The sequence below is a fragment of the Larimichthys crocea genome, chromosome VI (genome assembly GCF_000972845.2).
Source record: "Larimichthys crocea isolate SSNF chromosome VI, L_crocea_2.0, whole genome shotgun sequence".
Lineage (NCBI taxonomy): Eukaryota > Metazoa > Chordata > Actinopteri > Sciaenidae > Larimichthys > Larimichthys crocea.
The window spans coordinates 14511694-14528541 of NC_040016.1; the positions used below are offsets into that span (position 1 = coordinate 14511694).

The 16848-nt window shown below is 40.1% G+C and overlaps 1 protein-coding gene across 1 annotated transcript; it reads left to right on the plus strand.

Annotated features, from left to right (window-relative positions):
- The first annotated feature begins 2320 nt into the window (after nt 1-2320).
- igsf8 (immunoglobulin superfamily, member 8) lies at nt 2321-15820 on the plus strand. The gene is made up of 8 exons (XM_010732104.3): nt 2321-2508; nt 2694-2843; nt 5928-6308; nt 7203-7649; nt 9453-9631; nt 10372-10624; nt 10789-11241; nt 13248-15820. Exons 2-8 carry the CDS (start codon nt 2786-2788, stop codon nt 13373-13375), a joined length of 1899 nt encoding a protein of 632 aa, XP_010730406.2. The 5' UTR covers nt 2321-2508; nt 2694-2785; the 3' UTR covers nt 13376-15820.
- The last annotated feature ends 1028 nt before the right edge of the window (nt 15821-16848 follow it).

The window sequence follows — 16848 nt, forward strand, 5'->3', positions numbered from 1 at the left end:
ATTTCCCATTCAACTTCAATATAATTATGGGATGGATACACATGGGAGTACAGTACATTGGAAATTTGTTTGTCGACAGAGTTTCTATTTTAATTTCAGCTTTGGCAGTAGTGGTGGAAAATGAAATTTGGATTTATTTGTTTAAATCATACATAGACCAAATGGTAAGTGGATACTGATTAAAACATTTTCAATATTTTCACTATATTGGCAGACCTGAAAAGGACGAAGAGTTGGAGCCTCGAGTTTTCATCAGCAGGAGTGATTTCAGAAAACGACAGCTAATTAATGCCAGCTGTGTCAGCTGATTCTCTAGTTAATTAGCCTGACGCTGTCAGAAAGCCTGAAACTGAAACGATGATGAGGATAAGTGATTACAGAAGACTGAAGGAAATAGCTCTTGAACATTTGTATATACATTTTTGTATATAAATTTTATTGAACAGTTTATCCTGTAGCATCTTGTGATGTAACCTACTTTGATTTCACTAATTTCACCTGATTGATTGTGATCAAAACCTACTTTGATTTCACTAATTTCACCTGATTGATTGTGATCAAAGTGCTCTTCTCTTCTCTTGCCTTCTCTTGCCTTCTCTTGCCTTCTCTTGCCTTCTCTTCTCTTCTCTTCTCTTCTCTTCTCTTCTCTTCTCTTCCTATTTATAAAAAAACCCTTCAATTTTGACCCATATATAAGTCTCATTACATCTGAACAAAACATATAACCACTGTTTACTCAATACAATTTTGAGGTACTTCTTGTGTACTCGTCATACCAGTTACGGGTTACTTTTCAGATTACAATTGTTCATACTACTCCTGTCAAATAAATTTGGTGATTTTGAATTCAAATTTTTCTCCTACTTCTTTTGAATGCAGCACTTCTACTTGTCGAGGACTATACAGTGTATTATTGTTAGTTTTACTTGAAGGAGTGGAATGTAGGATTTTGTGTCTCCTGGTGGTGTAGTTGCTGATTTCAACTCCCTCACCTCACCCTCTCTTTCCTAAGATAAAGGAGGAAGTATGGTGGCTGTGAAAAACTCTAAAGGCCCTATCTAAAATCATTGAATGAAAAAGGGACTGTTCTTATGTAACAACTTTCTAATCTTCTGGCCACTCAAGGCTCTTTTACACTACATATCTGCCAACCAATCTTTGCCTCTTTAGCCTCCTGGCTAATCTAAAAATGGGCAAAGACGTGGATCAGTGGTAGAACTGAGGCTGAATAACACCTGGGTGCTCAAACAAGTCTTCTGTAATCTTCTACCTGTCAATCAAAGCTGCCACGCTGTTAACTATGCATAACTTTAAGACTTTATATTTGAACAGGTGAGTTATCTATTAATTCAGCCTCAGTACAGCTGTAATGAACAGGAAAATAAGCTTTAGAGACCAAAACTGTTTTTTGTACCAAGCTGCAAACATGTTTATTTCTGCTGTGAAGTTGGAATGGAGTTAGAATGGAGTTCAGCGGTGCAGCGACTAGTAGTTTAGTTGATTAGTTGATCAAAAGAAAAGTATCGATAGTTGATTTGATGTTTGCTGCTTTCTGGCATCTCTGATGCAAAAAAAAAAGTAAAAAGAAGCAACTTTAGGTCCTGGGCCTTTTATTATTACCATTTTATTATGGGGCCTTATAGAGATGGACTTGTTCTGTAGCAAGTAGGTGGACGTTCAAGGAACTGTGAACCAGAACCAGTGTTTGGATCTAAAAGGGTCTGTACTATTCTTATTTTTTAGGTGATTATACACTCATAAAAACACAGCTATGAATATTATATACAATTTCTGCCATGTTGTGTAAAAAAAGAGCACCCTGAATCTTACACAGTGGATCTTTAAAGGTCACATCACCCTCGCCTTCCCAGTGTAAAAGAGAAACAACACTTGAAAGGGCCTATTTAGTTTGTCTGTTCTGGGATACTGTAGAAACACAGTGTTTCAACATGGCGGTCTCCGTGGAAGAGGACCCACTCCCACTGTAGATATAAAAGGCTAATTTTTAAGTAATAAAAACTAAAAGATTCTTACTTTCAGGTGTTTATACATGCATAAAAACACTGTTATGAATATTATATACAATTTCTGGCATATTCTCTAAAAAGAGCATCCTAAATCTGGCACACTGGACCTTTAAGTGAACGCCTGTAAAGGTAGGTTAATGATTGTATTATGCACACAGGGTATGTGTTTAACTCTGGCGCCCCCTTGCGGTTGGACATAAATGTTTCAACACTCTATTATCATTGGTTCAAAATGTCACCGTCGCTTTCTTGACCAATGGCACCAGATCGACTCTTTCTCTGGGATCCTTTTTTGCATGCATGCTCCTCCCTTTTTTGTTATGGACACACACCAACCCCCTGTGATGCCAAGCCAACCTCTCCATGGCTGAGCATGTCTGTCGAGGCGGTATAATCTAAAACCGAACCGGGATATTATTATTATTATTATTATTATGGAGCCGGCGACGTGCTGACGCAGATGCGATGGTGCATGAAAAAGGTGATTAAATCTGCAGCCTTGCACATTTTTATTCACATTCACCCTGTTCATAGTTAGCAGACGGTGCTAAGTCTGTGTGTGTCTCACTGTCTGGATTCATTTTGCACATTATCATGTATTTTTCTCTCCTCCTCCTCCTCCTTTACGAATAATAATCCGATCGTGTCTGTGGTTTTCGTTTGCAGACACTTGGTCTCCACGGCGGCATGAACTATGAGCAGAGGAACACTGAGAGAGAAATCTGAGTCACTATAATCCATCTGGACATCAGGGTGGGATGATGAGGACCGTGATGGCTCCGATGAAAACAGCATTATTCGTATTTGTACACTGGGGTGAGTGCAGTCCGTCGTGTACCTGTTTGCTCTGCACACAGTGACTCAAACCGCCTCGCCATCTGTCACACGGAGATGCATTTGCATGATTGTGTCTTCATCAGGCTATTCATTTAGACATCATCTGCAGCGTGTAGCTTTATTTTGTAGGATCTGACCTTGTAATCGAGTATTTTTACTCGAGTAAAACACTTAAACACAAATTCAAGGTAGTTGTGCTTTTTTTTTTTTTTTTTTTTTTTTTTTTTTTTTGTAGCTTTCAACTTGAACTCCAGACAAATATTGTCATGTTTCATACTCCACTACATTTGCTTTAGTTACTTTTTCAGATTACAAGTCTTATATCCTTCCTGTCCAATCATCTCCAAATCTGGTGATCCTAAATTAGATTTTTCTGCCTTTTTTAAAATGCTACTTCAGCCCATGTGGGTCATCTTTATCTTCATGTGGCCTATAAGTCACTTTATAGGACTGATAACAAAACTCACACACTGTTTAGTGTTTGGATGTTGAGCCAGCAGTGACATAGAAACAGGTGTTTTATAGCCAATAAAATTAGTTATTGATGTCATCCAGGAGATCCAAAGAAAAAGTATTCACCTCACTAAGGTCTGTAATTGTATTTGCACAATATTTTTTTCTGTGCTACTAATACCAACTCTATATAAACACTCATTTTGTTTATTTATCACCTTTGACTGTATGGGAAGAGGAAATAGAAGTATATCCATATCACTTCCTTTGTTCTGCCTCAAGAGCTGAAGTTAGACAAGTTAATTAAGTCTAATGGTTGTTTAGTAATTTTATGTTTTCAACAATTCTCCTCAGTGTGGTCGTGTTTACGTCCGAAAGGTTTTGTTTCAGCACACCAAAGCAGATATCCCCATATTAGATATGATCGAAATGGCAATAAAGTATTCAATCATGGGTGGCAAAGATGATGACAGTGTTTGTTCAGAAAAGATGTTCTTTGCAGAAGAAAAATATGGTGAGATAACTAAATAAATCCAAAGCTAGTGAGAGGGAAATGTAAAGCTGTGTTTGAATATCTTGTTTATAACTTTTTGACATTTTGATGGATGTAGAGTGTGACCTAGCGGTTTAGACAGTGAGAACATGTCAGACTGGCACCGTTTTTATCTTCCTGCTCATATTATTAATAATAACATGAGTCATATCTAATAACCACTCAGACAGGTGTGTGTGGTCTAACTATGCAAGAGAATTGGGGCTTCCATCCTGCTGCATGGTACTGAGGACCATAACAAGCGGTGGTGTCCCCCAGCCCTATCAGTCCAAGCCCAATGTTAATTAGGACTTGATCCGCTTAAGCCTCCCACTAGTTTCCCATGTCATCATCTTTGGGCATGTTGCTGTGGGGCTGTGGCCCGGCTCGTGAGAAAACTCCAGTTGTTGTTAGGTGTGACACACACACACACACACACACACACACACGGGTGGGGAGTGCCAAAAAACGCACCATTCTTGTATTTCTAGTTGTTCAGGTACTAATCAGTTTAAAGTGACGGTGAGGGTGTGACGGTCGGGCCTGATCCTTTTGTTCTGTGTCTCTGTTAGTGGGCGTATGTTTGTCGAGTGTTATGTCGAGTTAATCGGGTCTCATTTGCATTTTAAGATAATGAGTTTGTGTCCCAGCTTTCAGCCCCACTTAAACATCCAACACTTGATAGACAATCCATCATATTTTTTGTGGAACAGGTTATTTAGGAGAACTAAAATGTCAATAAATATGTAATGAAGTCAGTGTTGACTTGTGTGGGGTATTAGGTTTTTTTTTCAGTGATGCTGATATTGACCTTATTAAGCTGTTAATACAGTTTCTTTATCACTGTGTATATAATGATAGTGTTTCTGCTTTCTAATGTAAAATGTGGGAGGCAAAGGGAGCACTGATACACTGGGGGAATAATGGCCTGAATCTGTATCGGGAGAGAAAAAGCTCAGTGCATCTCTAGTTTTTAATGTACACAACGTCCATAGTTTGGAGTATGGTATGAGAAGTAGTAATGGCATGAGAAGTTTCAGTGCCTGTGGCTGAAACAAGGTTTCTGTATTCAGATAACTCAGCTTGGCGCCGGCCTGAAGCTATTTCAGAGCGGCTCTTGGGGAAGTTGGGTATGCAGACAGACAATGAGTGAAATATAATGATGCTTGAACCTGAAACTTGCGTCTCTCACCTCTGACGTTCACACTGAATATTTTTTCTCATAACTAAAATCTGCACTAGGTTTTCTATTAAATAGTAAGGCGACAGAGATAGGGTGTTTATTGTTCCTCTTTGGCCTGAGTGTCTCCGTCACTGGAAAACAAATTTGGAAAAGATGTTACGGTTGAGTTGGTCAAATGTGCTTTTTATCGCATTAGTGATCGACAGAAGATTAATCTGTAATTATTTGGAGAATTCATTAATTGTTCAGGTCATTTTTTTGGAGGGAAGTAAGTCAAACGTGACCTTCAGCTTCCCATTTGTGAGAATTTGCCCGCTTTCTTTGTGTCATGTGACAGTAAACTTTATACTTTTTGGTTTTGGACTGTTGGTTGGACAAAATAAGCAGTGTGAAGATGGCTTTAGGATGTCTAAAATATATTTTAGCAGACAGATTAATTGATTATTTGAGAATATAATTGTCATTTCAATACCACTTGTGCTTTTGCTGTATTGGAGTGACATACAGCCAGTTTCAGCAAATCTTATTGAAACCGTATCACTCTTTGTAAGAGTGCAAACAGTTTTTCTGTGAACTTTTCATTTAAATTGGCCAAAGTAATCAGAGAATAAACCAAAACGTCCACTAAGAAGATTGTGTTTCATTTATTAAATGTGTCATTGTATTCAGGGAGAGCTGGCCTAGTCCCAGCCGTAGTGTTTTTTTCTCCAAAGCTATTTAATGTATTGATTCCCTGTTAGCCAGTCATCAGCTCAGGGTATTGATCGGTGAGTCCATGTACCAAACATGCTGCAAGGCAAAACTCTTACCCATAGAAATTGACACTGTTAGTTTCCAATCATTTCTGTCCACTCATCACTCTTTCTCCTCCCGTCTCTCCATTTTTCTTTTATAGTGCTCCAGTTCGCTGTGTGTCGTGACGTGACACTTCCCGTTGGACCCCTCTACCGCGTTGCAGGGTTCCCCCTCTCCCTGCCCTGTTCTGTGTCAGCGTATGACGGCCCACGTACGCAAGAGTTTGAGTGGTTCTTGTACAGGGAAGATTCTGGTGGGAGGCAGATGGGAGTGGTGTCCACCAGGGATAAGGGCTTCCCCTATGCCCCGTTTCAGCCCCGGGTGAGGAATGGGGAGGTGAGGGTGGAGAGGGACTCGGGTGACAAGGTCCGGCTGGTCATCCAGAGGCTTCGAGCCGAAGACCAGGGGAAGTTCGAGTGCTACACACCCAGCACGGATAACACGTACCAGGGGAACTACAGTGCCACAGTGGCTGTTAAAGGTATGTTTCATAGTTTCTAGGAAACAATAGAGGTCTGTGGTACAGAAAAAATAAGATGCATCCAAAAAAGACTAATTCTCAGAAATGTAACACAAACATAATAAAATAGAAGTTGAAGATTAAAAGGGTACTGAAAAATGTCAAGTTCAGAAGCTGACGTTGAATATCTGGTTAAATTCATAATCTTGTTTACATATTCTTTGATCGGATCGTACCTGGGTTAAAATCAAATCAAAACAGAGTCATTTCTATAATTTTTAAATAGAAATTGTTTTGGTATTTTACATATAACCTTTGTATTATATCACTACCTACTATCACAGAGTTTAAAAACAGCCTCATAGTTTAGTTGTGACGAGTTGTGGAAAAACAAACTGATATTCGAACTCTGTCATGGGAGTTACCGTAAGATTTTATCAGCAACTCTGCACAACGTCAGCCAAATATTTTTCATTGATAAATGTGTTTAACTTGGTTCTCATGAGTTGTTGTTATTCATACTCAGTATCCGGAGTTCTCTGGGCTCTGCTTTTTCTTTCTGCTCAAGCTATCCAAAAAAACTTTTACACCATATGGATACCATTTCGGTTTCTATTCATCATCTACTTTGTGTACTACTGAGTTTATGTTTGCAGGCTCCTGGGTGTTAGTTTTGTGGTGTTATCTTCATAATAGCCAACTAATCCTTCTTTCTTTGGCAAAGCTAGTGCCCAAGGCCAAGGGTGGTAAATCCTTTGCAGTCACTCTCAGCAGCCCAATTTCCTGATTTAGTTTTCTAAACATAGGAACAGCACACAGGCAATATAAATTAAATTTGTCATATTTTTTTCCACCCATCTGGCTCCTGTATCCTCTTGATGTAATATAATTGTCTGTCTGTGTCTACACCCACAGTGATCCCTGACACACTCCAGATCAGCTATTCCCGCTCACTGACCGGGCAGCCCATGCCAGAGGGGGCCGAATTAACGCTGACATGCTCAGCTGGCATCCAATCGGAGCAGCTCACCCATCTGTCCATCATGTTTGGGAAACGTTTGGGGAGCGAGGCGGGAGGGGAGGTCAGCACTGTTAGAGAGATTATCTCCATCGACAAGCTGATGGGGGTCGTCCCTGGACGTTTGTACAAGAAGCGGTATGATGATGGAGAGATCACGCTGGAGAAAAGAAACGGGGTGGCCGGACTGGATTTGTACGTTATGAAGATGAGAGCGGTGCAGCCAGATGACACCGGCTCGTATTTCTGTGAGGCCTCACAGTGGATTCGTGACCAGGATCGATCGTGGCAGAAGATCGCACAAAGGACCATGGATATTGGCAACTTGACTGTCCAGCAACTAGGTTGGTGAAACCAAAAAAAGCTGTGCCTGTGTTTGCTCCCACATCTGTGATAGCATGTGGCAAGGGCCAAGGTCACACTAACACAAGTACATTACACAAGATATCATAAAATAAACTTGGCTGCTCTAGTTACAGAATAAACCCAAGGCAGTAAAAGCAGAACAATTGAAGTTTGGTTTCTACTTGTCAATGCAGGACTCTTTATTCTTTCCCAGTGGCGTCAGTCAGCCTAGACTTGTACTGCTGTTGAGTACGTTGGACTCTTTCCAGATTTCAGACTGGATGTTTGTCTTACTTAGAGCTTAACTGAATGTCTTGCTTGCTGGCTGGCTGACTGAGAATTTTACTGACAGATAGATACTGAGGTGATTAAATATTCGATACACATTTGTAGTCAATGTGTTGCCTTGCTTGTTGCCTGTATATTGGATAAAGGGCATGTTGGGGTTTCTGATCAGCTGATTTTGATTATTTCTTGAGTAAACGATTTGTCCTTATGGTCTGAAAAATCACAATATCTTAGAAGTAACTTGATTAAATGTCTTTTTTTTACTGTACTATGTTGTTTACTATGATGTAGGATTAAGAAAAGCAGCAAGATCTCACATTTGAGAACCTGAAACTACAAATTTCTTTAGTAGATTTTAAACTCAAAACTTAAATTAGATCAGTCATTTTCTTCAATCGACTAATAGCAGCTCAGTCCAGGATGTCAGCTGTCTGACTGACAGCCTTGATGCTCAGCTCTCTTGTTGAATGTCCAGGTGGATTTGATGGTTTGATAGCTGGCTGGCCCGGGCAGCTGGATAACTGCCTGTGGATCTAAAAGATTAGATAATTTCTTCACCCACCTTGGGCTCTCGTAACCTGCAGAGAGGGTGACTGTGAGACGGATGTGTCCATTACGGTCAGAGCAGCGTTGTCTGGAAGTCCTTCCTCAGACATTTTTCTTGAACAGGGAAGTCTGCTCTCTACATATAATCATACGTTTGCTCATAGGAAAGTACTGTGAATGTTCCAGCTTCATCTGTGTAATCTGATTAACATAAATGTTAAAGACCACCTGGTTTAGCTTGAGTTATTCTCACCACATGGTTTTTATAAACTGACGAGCGATACAAACAGTTTCTTAGCACTAAGTAATGGAGCTTAAAGTTATTTAGGTCAAATCGTTTTCTCTTCGGCAGTAAAACTGAAGCTGAAGCTTTGCATCTCATCAATGAGTGCATTGTTTTTTCCCCCCCAACACTCACTGACAAGCGCTATTTAGTTCTGTATTTTCTGGCCCTTGTTGTCTGACTAATGCAATGGTCTTTTGTTTACATAAATAAAGTGTCTGTTATTAAGCAGATATGTTTAGAGAAGTGCTGTGGTTAAATGAGACTTTGCTTACACAATGGACCAGACTTTATGTCTACGAATTATACCAGAGTATTAGTGCTAACTAGCTATATAAAGCGTTCCAGTTTGTTAAAGACTGTTACACAGACTTATTTGTGCAATGCTGCTCTGCTGTTATTCTTTCTTTACACCTCTGAATTCAACATGCTGTGCTCTTTCGTAGCACAATAGTAGAAAATTACTGTACAACTATGATTGTGTAAAGCTGTAATCAATTTTGTCCTGGCCATTACACGTGTAATGTACTACAGAGCTTTCCCACAGAAATTATACTCAAAGTATATGACTTCCTGTAAAGGTTTTCCTTGTCACAGTCTAAGTGCTTGTTTGAGGCTCTCCACAAATGAGGATTAGCTTTCACTTTTACTGAGCTGTCTTCCTCTGCATCTTTTCATTTCCCAGCGGAGTCTCTGAGTGTATCATCCTCACCTAAAGGGGAGGTAACCCTGCAGGTTGGTTCTCCTCTCATCCTGACCTGTGAGGTACTGGGCCTGCCGTCTGAAGTAAACTCTGGCCTGCTGGTTCAGTGGATGAAGAGGGGAACTATAAGCAGCGATGGAGTTAGGCCCGGCAGAGTTGAGGTACTAATTTTTACTCTGATGACTTGTTTGGACAAACATAGTTTGTAGTTTGTGGGTTATAGTGCAATCTTTGTAATTGTTTTATGTAGTAGGACAGCACAACGGTGTTGGTGTGTTTTACACCTGCACAGTGGAACTGGAGTATCTTAATCTTAAAGTAGCTGGATTGCAAATGTTGTTTGCATTTCACCACAATTGGCAAAACATGTCTTTGTTTCCTACTTTATTAAATCAGTGCTGTATGAGAAACAGGTAGCAGGGAATTAATACATGCCTGCTTTCAAAGACTAAAAGATTCATTATGTATAATAATAAAGAGTAATTGCCAGTTGATATAATTATAGAGGTGGATAGGTAATCCATCAGTCACCATTAGGTCTTTATTTAGGTATTTATTTTCCGTCAAAGTTACATTATTGTTTCACGTTCATTCAGCTGAAATTACAGATAGATTTGAAATATTTCCAGGTTTAGTGTTTTCAAGTACTGGAGTTAAAGTTCTGATAAATGATACCTGAGAGTTGGCTTCCAAACGGCAGCCTTTTTCATTCAAGAAGTGAAAAATATGGCATTATTTCATCACGTTAGAGTTTGGTCGACATCATCAATCTACTAAGCAAAGGCACACTTTTGGAAACGGCGAGCAATAATATAAAGCATTCACAGCTTCCAGTAAACTGCCTAAAATAAATCACTTTTACAGTCTAACACTTAACAACGCGCTTGTGCTTGATGTGAAGGTGGAGGTGGCCCGGATGAGTCCCGACGGTGTTGTGAGTTGGGGAGACGACCTCAGCCGAGCTAGCGGGGGCTCTATGGAGAAAGTGGCAGAGGGGAGGTACTCTCTGAAACTGTTCTCAGCCCGGCCTTTAGACTCAGGGGTGTATCGATGTGTGGTGAGTGTGTATGCTGGAAGAAGTAACCCTAGCCCCTCGACTCCTGCAACACTTACCCAGAGGTCTGAGGGAGTCACTGTCAACCTCAAGACCAAAGGTGAGAGATGCTGCTCTTGTTTTTAGTGACACACAGACTTTATCAGTGATCAGTGACGAATCTGCATCTGCGGTTTGGTTCTCTTTATATTTATCAAACATGCAAATATAGGAAACATCTTTTATCTGTAAACTCATTTTTGAACGTACCACTTCCTTTCTCAGATGTGCTAGTTTCAGCTGTGGCTCAGCTCCCTCGAGGCCCCCTGTTAAAAAGAGGCAGCACCATCACCCTGATCTGCAACGCCACCGTGACAACCACAGGTCCAGCCCAGGCACAGGTGCAGTGGCTACGGTGGCCAATTCCAGATTTTAAGAGGGAACGGGACTCAACATCCGATGTTACTCTACCAGACCCCCCTGTTGTGGAAAAACCCAGCCTGGTAGCTGCCCTCATGTACGACGGTGTTGCCAAGATCTACGCCAACAGTAGCGAGGTTAGCGTCGACCGTCTGTCCGCTGTCAGCTACAGACTGAGGGTCCACACTGCAACTATGGAGGATCAGGGCATGTATGCGTGTCACGCAGAGGCGTGGGGGCAGGACCCACATGGAGGCTGGTACAACACAGGGTCCAAAGCGGAGTCAAATGCAGTGACTGTTTACCTGTATGCCAGAGGTGAGTTGATTTTTGTAATCATCCTGATAAGTAGATAAGTAATAGATTACAAAAAGACGCAGATTATTGATTATTTTTTGCAAGGTCTTCGATTCTTCTTTGCGCTTTTACAGTTAAAAACATTGCTAGTGTACTGCTGCCTAGTACGACCACAGTCTGATCTCTTGGGTGCTGAGCAGCTCCACTGGAGTGATTAAGGGGCAAGTTCTGCGCTTTCACCTTTCCCATCCAGGTTTATCATGGCTGGTCTAGGAGATCGAACAGGGGGGATCAAAAAGGTGACTTTTGATCACAGGCTGGAGGGTAGTCTGTGTAAATGTTAAGTGTAAATTCCAAACATTTACTGTTGACCCAAAGAGGTGTCTGCACATTTTAAGTAGATTGATTCCTCTCTACATTCTTCACTAGCAGATTGCAAAGCATGATTCACTTGTATTTTATCCCATGTAGCAATAATTTTATTCTAGAAATGTTCTGACATAATTTATTCCTTCGTTATACTGATTTTAGTACCTTTCGCTAACTTGCGTATTGGCCAATACTGAGTACAGATCCAATTCAAGTGCATTGCAAATATATATTATTATTTTTATACTATTTATATTTTATAGTATACTACTAACCCTGTGTGACTGTGAGACAGTCAAATTACTGACATTGCGCCAGACAAAGAGTCAGTGTAGAGTGACCCAGTGTGTGGGTCATGTGCGCCCACATGGCGCCCACATGGCGCACATGACCCACTCTACACTGACTCTTTTTGGCTAGTATGCTTCTTTTGTTGCTTAGGTTTAGATATAAGGAGTGAGATTAGTTAGTGTTAGGGTAAGAGTACCAGAGTAAGCCAGTCAGAGTCAGTGCAGGTCAGTCATGGCTTCGCCATCCTGGTGAAGAAACACTGCCGGGAAGTAGCAGAGTGTTGTTTCAAAGCTCATAAATTATGTGATATTGTTTTAGTGTGTAGACTTATGTATTTGCCAATACCCTTGCATTTCCAATACTGGTATCGGTAACAACCCGAGTTGTTACAGAAGGAGCTACATTTGTATCAAATTATCTGCTGAACATTCTCGCAATCAATCATTTTAGCTGTTAAAAATGCACATTATGACATAAAATTTCTTGTTTCGTCCAGCCAACTGTTCAAAATCCAAAGATATTCAGTTTACTGTCGTATAAAAATGGAAAAATAAATACAGCAGTGATTCATTACAAATAAGAAGCCAAAACCAGAAAATATTCAGCATTTTTCTACTCTAATAAAAAATAACTGCAACTTTTAGTTGATTTATAAAGGAAAGCTGCTCATTACTTTTTTCTGCTGATCAATTGTCAATCAATTGTATTTACTTCTTCTTGCACATTATCATTTATATCAGCATTTAAAAGGAAGATTATACATGAATCTTGCCACATGTTTATCTGCATCATCTATAGATGGTTTGGATGAAGTGATCTTCAGTGCATCTTGGATAGATTTGTATTTTGTATGTGTTTTAGTCCCATTCAGTTAAAGTCTAAATATGCTGAATATATCAGTATGAAGTATTTATTGAAATATCACTGTTGTGCTTTTAACAGTGTGGCATGATCATTTTTACACTGATCATGGGTTGGCACAGGTCGCAATGTAAGTTGTTGACCTGCTTTCCGTTCTACATAGGGATGGATCCTATATTGAGACTAAATGGACTAGATGACCAAATCACAGCAAACTGTGCTTTTAGTTTATCCAGCAGGACACTCCATTAACTTGCTTTTCATCAATACGTGAGCTGCCGGGATGTTAAAAGTACCATATAAATGTCTGAATTGGTTTAAAGCAAACAAATCAAAGTTCCCCTCCTTTTTCTACTTAATGTACTGTTGACTTTTCCCAATCTGAAAGTGGGTTATCACGCAATTAAAATAAAATATACATATAATTATCTTTGAGCTCATCTTGCTGTGTTTTCCTATTACGCAGTCAGTTTACATAACAGCATCCTCCTCTTTTCTTTCCCCAGCTGTCGACCTCCTCCTCATCCCCTTGGTCATTGGAGTCTCCTCTGCTTTGTTTGTGGGCATCGTCATCATCGCGACAGTGACTTGTTGCTTTATGAAGCGACTGGCGAGGCAACGTGCTCGAAAATAGGCGTCAACTGTCGCTGTCCGAAATATGAATGTTCTCGAAGAGGCACAGAGAGGCGATGCGTAGAACAAAATGGATGAAAAGGCCAAGAAATAACTCCCAAGACAAAATGACTGTCACCCTGTTAGATGATTTTGTGTTTTGACCTACCTGTTTAACAATCAATGCCAAAAGATTCAGTTTTATAAATCTCTTGTATTTTTATATCCAAACCTTGTCTGAAATAACATATTTTAGTGACTGCTGCATCTCGCACTGGTAGGTGTAATATTCTAGATTTTTGAAGCCACCACCTAATTGCCCTTCTCAGCTCCTCAAGTGGGCAAAAACTCAGTTTTTTTTGAGTCTGTTTCCATGTGAGTCTAACCCACATTTTTAATTATCCCTTTGACTCAGCTTATTATTGTTTCTACTGGAAAAGGGTCAAAATACACAGGCAAGATTTTTTGACAAGCAGGTACTGCCGGTTTACTTTGAGTCTCACAGATGTGAGAAATCTTACAGATGCTGTAAAAGTAATGTTTCTACGATGGAAAGGCCAAGCAAAGTGCCCTCTCAAAGGTCATAGTGTTATTATTGTAGTATAAAGGTATAAATGGTTCTGCAGCCTGCCAGATGTTTTTGAATGATGCTGGATATGTAAATCACCCTGCTATGAGTAATGCTTCTATTTTCATGCAAACAGAATAATATTCTGTGTTTTCACAAACTGTTGATGCTGTTATTTCCTAAAAACTGCATGTTTTTTTTTCTTTTTGTTACAAACACAACAAGGTCTAGAAGAAAAATGTTGTTTTTCTTTGCATGGTTAAGCCTTTACCACTGCCACTGATGGTCACATGAATGCTGATGGGAGCAGTTAAGCCTTCTAGAAACTTAAAATGAGCAGGAACCTTCCACCACCGCCTGCAGCCCAGCACCACTCTGCATGTAAACAAAGTCTCTGTCTGTTATTGAATAAGGAAGGCGCTTGCTGGGGACTTTCTGATGCCAAGGCCAATTGAGTACTGATTCTAAACACAAGCATTCATCGCCTGTGACGCTTCACGCTGTAGTTTTCTATACGGACTTGTATAGATTCAAGGAAGACAAATGGACGAGAGATCCGTTATGCACTGAGCTAAAATATGTAAATACTATATGGAGTTTAGCTGTTTTATTTTTCTTAATGTAAGTAAAACTATGCTGTAGCGCCATGTTAGTTTTTGGCAGAGCACCTGTGTTAACATTCTGCTGCAGTCTGTTCTGCTCTTGTGAAGCACTTGGACTGGGACCAAAGTCCCTCGGCTTTTTACTTGATTTTCTCCCAGCTGAACTGTCTCTTCTTTGCTGTACTTGGAGCAATTACTTTGAGTGTTTTTTGTGCGATTAATGGTTCCTTTGCTCTTGTCAAGTGACTGAGATGGAAACTGTGAAAAATAATTCCCTGTTTGTTACACTGAGTAACAGAAAAACTGTTGTCTTGTGTCACGCTGTTGAGGATATTTGTCCCTCCCCTCACCCCCGAGGTAAAAATTCCCCATCGCAGTGCAGTCATATGACCTGATAGTTTAGCGAAGTCCAACCATCGTCGTCATCATAGTTATCATGTGGTTCAGGCCACACATTTCTGCTGCCAAGACCTATTATGGCTATAGCCCCTGCTGCTAGCCCACAGAAATCTGTTGGACAGATTTACTGTGTCTGTGCACTTATAATGAGTGAAATCCATCCTCCTCTTCCTGTTGAAAATAACACTTACAAAAAGTTTGGTCACGAGAGTGTGCCCGCATTGTGTGATCATCAAAAGCTGGGTACGTGTGGAAAGGAGGAGGAAAGTTAAAATTCGTCGTTATCCAGCTCTCTCGTGAGAGCTCAGTTTTTTTGCTTATCTAAATTGGTTTGAGACGAGGCTATACTTTAACCGTCTCACTTTGTCTCAACTGTCTATCTGACTCTGTCTCCTGGTTGGTTTTCGACGCGAGCGTCCCTCCAAATCTGCCTGTCCTCCCTAACCTGTGTTCTATAAACCCCGATTATAAATGTTGTTCACGAACATTAGGGAATAAAATCACAGCTCTTCTTGCTTCCTGAGCCACTTTGTTCCAGATCAACTACTCAAAGCTGATTTGTTCCCCTACATACCCACCCACCACATGATTACACACATACATACACATAGACAGATGCACATCAGCAGTGGCGTAGTGCTAGCTGGCTTTTCTGATGGAAGTAAGTATCTGCGTGTTCATCTCTAATCCCCATTTATGGCTGCAGTGTGTCCCGCCGCCCTTCCCCCCTCTCTGAGTGTGTTACAGAGTCAGTGCGGCTCCAGTTCGATTTATTTCAATCCCTGTTCCCTGAGAATTACAGCCAGCTGTAAAAAGTGTGGCACATTGAGTGCAAAATATGAAAGCTAAGCTAAGTTGTGCTTTTGTTTGAGCTGTATTAAACCCATTTATGAAGGTGTTTTTTTATTAATATTGTTTACTCATGCTTTAATACCTGAAATATATAAAGGCGGGTTATTGCTCAGTTTGTTTCTTATGGTGCTTTGGCAAACCTGCCACTCGATAAACCAATAAACCACTCTGGATTTATCATGTCACTTTAGTTTTATTTATTTCTTGCTATGATATAAGTCTGTTTTCAGAAGAGAACTTGGAAATGCTCGTATCAGAGGCCACTGGAGACAGCTGAGGTATTGCAGGACATTCTGCGTGGAGGGAAATAATCCAATCTGTCTGCTAGTTGAGCATATTTTCCATCTATATAGTATGAAAAAAACCAAAACATTTCTTGTGGTTGCTGCAGTTTCCGTGTCAGAGCCAGCCAAAGAGAGGTTTGTGTTTCAGCTCAAGTTAACCAGCTCTCAGCACTTTGTGATGCTGTTTTCGAGATAAACAGGCAGAAAATTTGTCTTTTATTGTTAAGGAATAAGACGTACTCATGCAATACAAATAACAGTACATTCATGTGGCTAATGCTGGGTTAAGAATGTTTTGATTAACCACACAAACAGAAAAAAACAACCCAGGATCAAAAACACTGTTTTAAACTACACTAAGAAAGAGGAAGTCTGATGGTTGAAAATAATTCTGCATACATTTATACTGGCCGCATTACATCAATCAGAACATAAATATCTCATATTATAGCTTTAATTTGATTAATTTATAGTGTATGTGAGAGTACATCACAGATGTAGATTCAACTAATAAATGACTGGAAATATCTTCTTGTCTCGTTGCTGGAAACGTGCAAAGCTAAATTAAAGCTTCAGTAATCAGTCTTCATATATTAAAATGGATAAAGATAAGACAATATAGAGTTTACTGATCCCACACGAGGGAAATTAACTTGTCACAGCAGCTTCTATACACAAAGTGAATAAGAACTTACTTGTAAAGAAGAAATGTAGTGAAACAAAGTTTGACAGCTGTGGTATGGTAGCACTCCTTACATGGTGAATACATAAGTGACTATATGTAAAGTGA

Bases quoted from the DNA above. Each gene is read 5' to 3' on its own strand.
- igsf8 (XM_010732104.3), top strand. From the start codon at position 2,786: ATGATGAGGACCGTGATGGCTCCGATGAAAACAGCATTATTCGTATTT. The intron at 7,650-9,452 runs GTTGGTGAAACC...TTCATTTCCCAG, and splicing joins CTTGACTGTCCAGCAACTAG to CGGAGTCTCTGAGTGTATCA. The intron at 11,242-13,247 runs GTGAGTTGATTT...TTCTTTCCCCAG, and splicing joins TGTTTACCTGTATGCCAGAG to CTGTCGACCTCCTCCTCATC.